The sequence below is a fragment of the Sebastes umbrosus genome, chromosome 16, assembly GCF_015220745.1.
Source record: "Sebastes umbrosus isolate fSebUmb1 chromosome 16, fSebUmb1.pri, whole genome shotgun sequence".
Classification (NCBI taxonomy): domain Eukaryota; kingdom Metazoa; phylum Chordata; class Actinopteri; order Perciformes; family Sebastidae; genus Sebastes; species Sebastes umbrosus.
This window is the reverse complement of record NC_051284.1, coordinates 30,576,464-30,586,463: the sequence shown is the minus strand read 5'-3', so window position 1 is coordinate 30,586,463 and position 10,000 is coordinate 30,576,464. Positions and strand designations below refer to the sequence as shown.

General features: G+C 40.8%; 1 protein-coding gene across 3 annotated transcripts in view; it reads right to left on the bottom strand.

Moving 5' to 3' along the window:
* Positions 1-10,000, bottom strand: part of arhgap5 (Rho GTPase activating protein 5) — a 59,855-nt gene that overhangs the window by 5,639 nt on the left and 44,216 nt on the right. For 2 of the 3 annotated variants that reach the window (XM_037796616.1, XM_037796617.1), the window contains exons 4-5: positions 6,528-6,605; positions 2,851-2,982 (exon numbers count right to left, since the gene is read on the bottom strand). In XM_037796616.1, the coding sequence (XP_037652544.1) occupies positions 2,851-2,982; positions 6,528-6,605 (210 nt within the window). Of the gene's footprint in view, positions 1-2,850; positions 2,983-5,885; positions 6,290-6,527; positions 6,606-10,000 lie in introns of those variants that run through there. The other variant, XM_037796618.1, reaches the window with a different exon arrangement.

The following is a 10,000-nucleotide window of genomic DNA, read 5'->3' as shown; positions in this document are numbered from 1 at the left end:
TTATGATTTAACTTCGCCCAATATATCTCTAAATTACAAATTATATAGACAAGTCAAAAAGTGAAACCTGGGAATAATTAGTGTGAGACAAAATAAGGAAAACTGTTGCTGGAGCTGCCGGTAGACGTGAATAATGTGATCTGAAACAATAAGAAACAAACAGAGAACGCATCCTGCTGTATTCCTGAAGAGTAACCTCTTCCTCTTCCTCATCCTCTCCAGAGAATCCATCACTTCCCCGCCGGCGAAAGCTCGTCGGAGCTGAAACGCTCTGCTCTCTTATTAAATATTTAAAAGAGCAGATGTGAAATAAAAGCTTTTACCTTTTGGATTGTCACAACAAAGCTGCTTTAACACAACTCTGGATCTTCCAGACGGTTATATATGTTTAGACGCACATTTACGTCCGCGCACGTTAACGACACACAGATTTATTCATCCTGCACGCTATCAATCATTTTAACGAGGAGCCGACGGCAGCCTTTGACCCTCCGATGGCTGCGAGAGGTCAAAGGTCATTAATGATAGCGCCATATATCAACATTAACTAGAAATATCACAGAATGGATCATTTACCATGGGACCAATTTAACAATTGAATCCCCTTTTATCATTTATATTTATATATACTGTATATATCAGTCTGATGGGGCTGAAAAATGATGTCCACACCGTGTACCCACAATGCAATGGGCTCAATAAGGTGCTAAAACTATAAATGGGGAGTTGTAATTACAATGTCATGAAACCTTAATGAACCCTCCGTCAGGAAACTGAGGCCGCTGCGAGTTTTGTTCCAGAAGGAAAAATAAAATATAGATTAAAAACAATCCTCAGCTGACAACATCAATGAAAACATGCTGCTGAACCAGAGAGTGAATGAATACATGAATGAATGAATGAATGAATGAATGAATGAATGAAGAACTTTAACAGGAAAATAGGAAAACAAATGTCACTAAAAGTCTGTTCAACATTCAAATTTACCAAAAAGACTCCATGTGACATTTTCTCTTCCTTTAAATTAAACAAATAATATACTGATACTAGAAAGTATCGCAATACCCTGCCGTTAAATATGTTACGGCACCCCGTTTTATTAATACTGCTACTACTAAACTGGCTTTTGACAGTGTTTTAATATGAGCTTTTCTCTCATCAACTCCTCTCAGAACTTCATCGGAATTTATTATCGTTTTGTGTGTTGTTGTTTTTGGAAGCTGTCTTCGCCGTCTTCCGTGCTGCAGTACCACTCTCCGCCCGAACTGTTACTGATGTGCCAGCGGGGGCGCTGTTTTATAGGGATGCACCGATACCGGTATCGGGTCCAATACTGTGCTCATGCACTCGTAATCGTACTCGCAAAACGGCTCCGATACAACGGCACCGATACCACTTCTCGTCACCATCTATAGGGTCCTATGGAACGCGCTCACGCTCCACCACGATTACACGATACATTTTTTACATTTAAACATTTTTAATTAATAAAAAAAGACTTTTAAGTTCCATGTTCTGTCATCTATTATTCCATTACTTTTACAGATGATTTAGATTTTTGCTGTGGTATTGTTTCGGCGTCGTATCGAAGTCAGAATTTGGGTATTGTGACAACACTAAATGGACGCCTTCTGGCCACATTATTATTAATTCGAGGAACTTTCTATGAAGGCACACGGGATCATCTGTAAGTCAGTATTCCACTGATGTTGATGATGTTATTGTACATACGGCTGCAGCTTCTCTCGTTCTACACGTACAGGCAGCAGTCCCACACTTTTAAATTCATCTCCACCAAAACTACCCCTCCCTCCAAAAAGAATAATTTCCTGCCCGGGTTTAGGAGGTTACAGGTCAGACTGTCACCGTCGTCTGAGAGAGGACAGGAGAGAGAGAAGGGAGGAAGATGTGCTGAAGAAGGTGACAAAATTAAAAAGGAAGTGAAGGACAGAAAGAGAATTTCCAGAGAAGAAGAAGAAGAAGCAGCAGTGTGCGTATTTTTGGCTCATTAATCTGCTGTCGTCAGCCTCAGTATCACTAATATACAACCAGGAAACACACACACACACACAGAGCAGAGTGTAGATGTGTGACATCCTGCAGCTGAAAAAAAGCCTCTTAAGAGTGTGTGATGTGACAGAAAGCTGCGTGAGTGTAAACTGAACTAAACTTCTGCAGCACTGAAGACAGCAGCTACAACAGACAAGAGGTTTAAAGTATGTGTGTGTGTGTGTGTATTTATCTATGTTTTCTTTATTAAAGGGCGGGTCCATCTGCGTTCTGTTTCATTTTTTTTCAAATGACGCAGCTTACCAAATTGAGCTAATCAATAAGGTTAAGAATAATGTGAAAGGGTTAGTTCAGACTGACTTTCTGATCTGAACTAACGTGGCGTCAACAGCAGTACGTTGCTTAGCTTCCTGCCAGTACTCCTGTCTGCTTCTCCACACTGGGAGCACGCCGACCGCGACCACTATCTAAGTTGCTGTATTAATACACTGACTATTAGGATGTGTATATATATATATATATATACTGTACATGAAGCAGCGTCAACGTGCAGAAACCTACGTCGGGAAGATACAGAATGATATGACCTGAAATAGATAAATCAATAAATAATGGACCCGCCCTTACAAAGTTAACATCTAGGAGCCTATACGGTGTTATTACCTTCATGTCAAAAGGGTATTATTTATATCAAATTCACAGCATTTTCTATGAGGTGCTGCAGGAATCAGGAGGTGAGTTTTTGTTTATGTGTTCTCATTACTTAGTAAATCATGTTTCAGGTGTTTCTCAGACCTGAAGATGTTCAGCTTGTTTGTTTGTGTGTTTGTTTGTTCTTACTTGCGGCCTCCACCAGCTCCGGGTGCAGGCTGTAGGGGATCAGCGGGTCGGGCAGGTCGGCGAAGAAAGCCTTCAGCGCTCCGGCTGCAGCGTTCACCGCCACGTCCATCACCACGAAGTCGATACTGTAATCTACAGAGAGAGAGAGAGAGAGAGAGAGACAGTCAGCAGCAGATTCACACTTAAGAGTATTTAAAGAGGACCTATTATGCTTTTGTGCTTTTTCCCTTTACTTTAGTGTGTCATAGCCGTCTTCGTCATCAAGAACAGAGTGTGCTGACTAAAAAATGGAGGCGTCACTGAGAGTCCAAAGACCAGAAGCTGCGTAGACTACCCCGTGTTCCCCTTTGTATACCAAAGCCCCTGTTAGGACCACGTTAAACGTGAGTCTCAGACCCTGGGTCTGATAACCCAGGTTGACCCCACTCAGAGTCCGACAGGGCTTCCTGGGTCAACGCTTCAGTCTGAAAGGATATCAAAGAGCTGGTGAGTAGTGGAGAGGCTCACAGCTGAGCAGCAGAACAGAGCTGCTCTCTGATCACAGCTAACAGAGGTTATCATCAGTCTGTCTGGAGGCACAGAGGCCCGAGTGTTTCTCTGACGGAGCAGCGGCAGAGGACACGGCCATGTTTCTGCTCTGTTATTCCTGTCGGGAGAGGAGGGAAGCTCCAGCTCAACATTCACTTTGAGTTTGTGTTTAGAAAAGTTGTAGCCAGCAGGTCGGGTCACACACACACATCAAACCGGTGTCAGCGTTCTCATTAACCCCCCGAGGACGAATACAGCTTGTAAAGACCAGAGATACGGGATGAAAAAGAAATATACATGACTTCCTGTTTTGACACGCTGTTAACGGGCAAACGACGACGGGGAAGGAGGAGAAAGAGGGAGGAGGAGAGGGAGCGAGAAGGAGGACAGAGCCCTGAGGTAACACGACAGCTGTCACACTGAATCTGAAGTCTCTCTCTCTCTCTCTCTCTCTCTCTCTCTCTCTCTCTCTCTCTCTCTCTCTCTCTAGGAAATAAAAAGACAGGAGGAGAGAAATGCACAACAAAATAAAAGGACAGAGGAGCAAGGAGACAAGAAGAGAAGGGAGATATCAAAGAGGGACGAGTGTATTAATAAACAGCCGACTGGTAATGAAGCAGAACCACGGTGACCTCTGAATCCCCGCCGTAACGGAGCTGCTCCCCGAGCAAATTCACTTTAATCTCCCGACCGTTTTCCATAAAAATAGATCCGGCTTATACGGTGGAAGTAGCCGGTCGCCGGCAGCCCACCACCTCCTCTCTCACTGACAGAGGAGCTAATTGGCTGTAATGGTGCTTTTCACACACAGATGTGATCCAGCTGCAGCGAGGAGAAGGACCGCGGGACGCAGAAATATACATCCTGACTACGTTTACTTATGATGTTTGAGAACAGCACCATGTCTGCACAGAGACGGACACTCTGCAGCTCTTATCTCTGATCGGTTAACTGTGGTATTTTTGGGATGATTTGCCATTTGGTGACATTTATTTCTCTGAGTTTTAAGATCCACAGGAAGATTAAAAACACACTAAATGACTGAATGGGCAGTTTTTTCTCAGGCGTATGTCAGAGTCACAGCAGTAGCAGGATATTCTGGCACAACTACTTCTATAGTGCGTGGTGAAGGGAGCGGTCTTGACGGGTCAAAACTGCAGCGACACTTGCACAACAAGCAACATTTACCCGAACCTCCTGCAGCGTTGTCTGCATGATCCTGTTTAAATTGATGTCAAATAAAAACCATGATAGCTAGAGCATTTATTCTTTTTGCAGCAGAAAGCTAAGCCGTTACGTTGTACGCTCGCGATGATGTCATTATGTTACGAACTAAACTATTAACACCTTTGCAATCTGCCCATAAAAATAAGCATATTTCAAAAACTACATTCAAAAATTTAATTAATTTATGACAGAATTTCAATACTTTTATCATTTATTATGGTTTATTGACTTACGTATCCTTTCAGCTGAGGTTGTACAGATTTTAGGGATATAAAGCATTTGAAGATACCAATGTAGGCACTGGCAGAGCATTTCTATTGCATAGTTCAAAGTGTAATTGTTTTTGACCGACGCACTTTGGCTTGTAGCCGCCATCACACAACATATTACAAAGAACATTTATTAGGGCTGTCAATCGATTAAAATATTTACTTGTAATAATCACACATTTCTTATATGTTCAAAATGTACCTTAAAGGGAGATTTGTCAAGTATTTAATACTTATATGAAACTATAAACCTGATGAATCCATCGGTACCAACCATGTCATACTAGCTTGTTGAGAAGGAGGTTAAATAACGCTCCAAGCCTACGCTAAATTTTGTCAAGGAAAAACTGTCATGTCCATTTTCAAAGGGGTCCCTTGACCTCTGACCTTCAGATCAGTGAATGTAAATGGGTTCTATGGGTACCCACGAGTCTCCCCTTTACAGACATGCCCACTTTATGATAATCACATACAGTTTGGGGCAAGTCATAGTCAAGTCAGCACACTGACACACTGACAGCTGTTGTTGCCTGTTGGGCTGCAGTTTGCCATGTTATGATTTGAGCACATTGTTTTATGCTAAATGCAGTACCTGTGAGGGTTTCTGGATCAATATCTGACATTGTTTTGTGTTGTTCATTGATTTACAATAATAAATATATACATACATTTACATAAAGCAGCATATTTGTCCACTCCAATGTTGATAAGAGGATTAAATACTTGACAAATCTCCCTTTAAGGTACATTTTGAACAGATTAATTTGCCATTCATCGCGATTATCTCCGTTTAAAACTGAGCCCACTATCAGGTAAAAATCGCAATTTGCGTTAACGTGTTATTATCGTTAACTTTGACAGCCCTACGTCTAACACTACGCTCTCAACATGATGGTTACTAGTTATAAGGAGCTCTTTTTTAATATGATGTCTAACTGGATTTATGGATTATTATCTTGTTCATTCAGATTGATTTATGACACTGAGAAGAAGTTGTGTCATTTGTTATTTATTAACGCCTCAACTGGGCGCTGGTGTAAAGCTCTTTTAAGGTGTATTTCTCCTGCCATTATCTAAAACATACCACTATGATGTACAGGTGGGAGGAAGGACAATGTTCAGGTTATTCTCAAGCTAACTGAGATGTCTAGTTATTTGCATATAATAAAAAATACATAATGCAATAAATAATTAAGGTGAGGCTGATAAAACAAGCAAGTGTCCGTATTTCCGCGTCTGGCTGTAGAACGAGTGACGCCGCCGACTGAGTGCCGGTGATTTCTGCCTGTGGTGACTTTATTTATTCTAACAGCCGGTTTGGCAGCTCACCAGCCTTCGTGTTCAGGTTGGATTCTGCTCCGCGGGGGCATGTGTTTCTCTTTAAGCACTTTGTGCTGCGTGGTCAGGTTTGGATTCTGCGGGTTGAATTTATTGCACACATCACTCAAGCGCTGCTCGATTGGTAACATGCTTCCCAAAGAGTTCTCAAAACGTTCATGGGAAAATAATTTAGAATCTGTGAAAAAGAACCGGCGGCGGCGTCTGCGCTTTGAAAACTCCGGTTACACATGTGCTCCTTCTTCAGGTTTCTAGAGTAGCTGGAGATGTATTTATGAGGTTCTGCATGTGTCTGTGCAGCTGTGAGTGTTTTACCTTGATCAAACTGTTTCTGGATGTTGTCCTGGTCCGTCTTGTTCCCGCTGACGCGATACAGACCTTCCGTCGTCAGACCTGCACACACAAACATCACACACCTTCAGTAAACAGCTCGGACACACTTCATATAGTACATGTGGAATTTATAAATAAAAGCATCACACCAAAAAATAAAAGTGCTGAATTTAAACAGATGGATCAACAAGGGGCAGAGAAACGGGTTCCATCTAATGTGGTTTTCTGTAAAAACAACATGCTGAGATTGTTTTGGATTAAAGGCTGAAAACTTACACGCCATAAATTCCAGAAACTTTCAGAACTTTTCTCCTTCGAGGTTTTAACAGCCTGTGAAACAGAACTCACTGTTTATCGCGACTAATTTGAGCTTTTTCTCATTAAATTCTTGATAATTTCTGGTTTCCTGTGCATGTGCAACCTGTGAAAGGATCATTAAAAGATGTTTGTGGTTCGTTGGGTTCATCAGTTTACTTTGAGGCCACCAGTTCAACCAGTGATGAAAACATGAATACATTAATAAACATGAATGACACTAAAAATTAGGACGATTTTTTACGATTTTGAAATAGATCTTTTAACGCCAGAATCGATATCTTTGCCTCACATGTTAAACCCAGCGTGGTAAACACTACACATCCAGTAAAGGATGGAAACACTTTGGGTTTCACACGTTGACAGGAAAAGCAGAGATAGGCGGGCTTCTAAAAACAAAGGCCAAAATATGTCCGAAAATAAGTCCGAACAAAGGCTGAAAAAAGTCAGAAAAAAGGCCAAAGTATGTCCGAAATATGGCCCAAAAAATGTAAAAAAAAAAGTCAGAAATATGTCCCAAAAAATTGCAGAAATATGTTCAAACAAAAGACCAAAATATGTCCAAAAAAAAGGCTGATATATGTCTGAATAAAAGTCTGAAAAACATCTGAAATATTTCCAAGAAAGGCTAAAAAAAATGCCCAAAAAATGCCAAAGTATGTCCAAAATATGGCCTAAAAAGGGGAAGAAATATGTTCAAACAAAAGTCAGAAAAAAGGCTGATAAATGTCTGAATAAAAGTCTGAAAAACGTCTGAAATATATCCGAAAAAAGGCTGAAAAATGTCCAAAAATAAGCGGAAAAAAGTGTGAAAAAGCAGGAAATGTCCAGATACTGACATTTCTGTTCTCTGCATTGAAACGGCCCTGATGGAGCTGTCCATGGATGGATAAAGAGAACGGAGCTGACGGGAGAGCTAGAGACCACCTTGGAGAAGTTAGAGGAAGTAGACACGTGGGACTACGTACGCTTTTCAAAATAAGGCGTTAACAAAGGGAACTGTATATACAAAATACATCTATGGAAATAAGATTGATGGATTATATTCACCAGAAGTATAAAACATTACATGTCCCTTATAAATTAAAAAGAAAATACCACTAATCTGTGAGGGAAATGTCTTTATTCTTTGATTTTTGAGTTGCTGGATAATAAATAATTCCCGACAATGACTGATATAGCAGTGGTTTGCCTCAACAGTGTTAGTTTCTCCAGCATGTGTGGTCAGATTTATTCATAATTCAATATCAGATGTGAAACAACATGAGCCATTACTTATTTACAAGAGGAACAATGTCAACATGAAGCAGCCGCTACAGAAAACCAAAGACTCATCCTTCTGGGGTCGTTAATATCCACAAATAAATCAACAGCAGATAAACGGTGAATAAACCATTTTGTGTCTGAGCCTTCAGCTGGTCTGAGAGCAGCATTTCGACCGTAAGTATCGCAGCCAGCTGGCACCTGACAGCTGATCTCAGACCAGCACATATGGAGACAGAGTGTCTTAATTAGAGCTATAATGTGGCTGCAGGGATGAACACAAAACACACACACACACACACACACACACACACACACACACACACACACACACAATCCATACAGGTTGTAGTTCTGCTCTGTCGCTGCTGCAAGGTCATCCACACTGCAGTATACATGCCTCTGTGTGTGTATGTGTGTGCAGAGGCAGTTAAGCAGAGACAGTATTATGTAAATTCAGCTTTAATGGATTCAAGTAAATGTGTCAAGTGTGCACCAGTGTGGGAGAGTGTGTGTGTGTGAATGTGTGAGTGTGTGTGTGTGTGTGTGTGTGTGTGTGTGTGTGTGTGTGTGTGTGTGTGTGTATTGGTATCTGGGTGTTTATCTGTGAATACTGGGGTCTTTGTGTGTGCGCCTTTGTGTTGACTCAGGTGTGTGTGTGTGTGAGCTCTTAAGTTACCAGAAATCTGAGGAAAGCAGCGTTTCTGTTAAATGACGTCAGTCTAATCAGCAACCCACTCGACCCAGTTTGTGTTTGTGTGTGTGTGTGTGTGTGTGTGTGTGGAAAGCCTTTAATATGTTCTGTTGCTGCACATTCAATATGCTTATATTACTATATTAGTGAGGACTGACTTCGACCTTCAGGCCTGGTGACATTATGATGTCAGATAAGTTACACGAGGGGAGCAACTCCTTGTTGGAATGTTTCATCTGAAGCCTCCCGAGTCACAGTCATGTGACTCTTCTGCAGATTCTGGTTGTTCCTGATCTGTTTTCTTCACACAATAACATGGCAAAAAACACTTCAGGGTTTCACGTCTCACAGCGGACTGAACACTGAGACGTCAACCACGAAACCACAAACTCATCCACCGAGAAGCTGATTTCCTGAAGTGGAATTTGTAATCGAAAAAATGAGCTGAAAATGGCTCAAATTGAAAAATGAGCAGGGTTGTTTTTTCCCTGTTGTATTTACCACAATTTATATTTACATTAACGTGAATTGTTAAGACCTAAAACTTGCATTGGCCGACACACATTGTACCAGCAGTAAAGACGTTAAAGATGTCATTTACCATCTAATATCAGATATTCTGTAAGTCAATATGTACCTGTGTGTATGAGACTCTGAAGGTCACATGAAACACACTGCAGCTCTCCTCTGTAACACTGGGTTGTACTCAAATGTGTTTTCTTTGTAGGAGAAACAGAGTCGGCTTCTGTGAACCTGACGATAAAGTGTAATCTAATATAATATAATAATCGGACACATTAATCTTTTTAAGTTTTCTAAGATTCCATCTTCTTGCCAAATTCCTACTTGTTGGAAAACAGCTCATTTCCAGTGGTTATGTCGTGCTGATTACGTCATCACAACATGTCTATTTCTACCTCTTCTACCAAGTCAAATTCCTATTGTTTAAAGCTTAAAATCAACCCATCACTGATCCATATCAATGGGAAATACATCATATTAAGGAAGTAATGTTCTTTCTTGTGAAAACGTTCACTTGGCATAACGTTGATCTATAAAAATCAGCTGATAACTATCAGTAAACAAACCATTTATGTGTATATATTAGGGCTGTTAATCAGTTAAAATATTTAATCGCAATTAATCACACATTTTTTATCTGTTCAAAATGTATCTTAAAGGG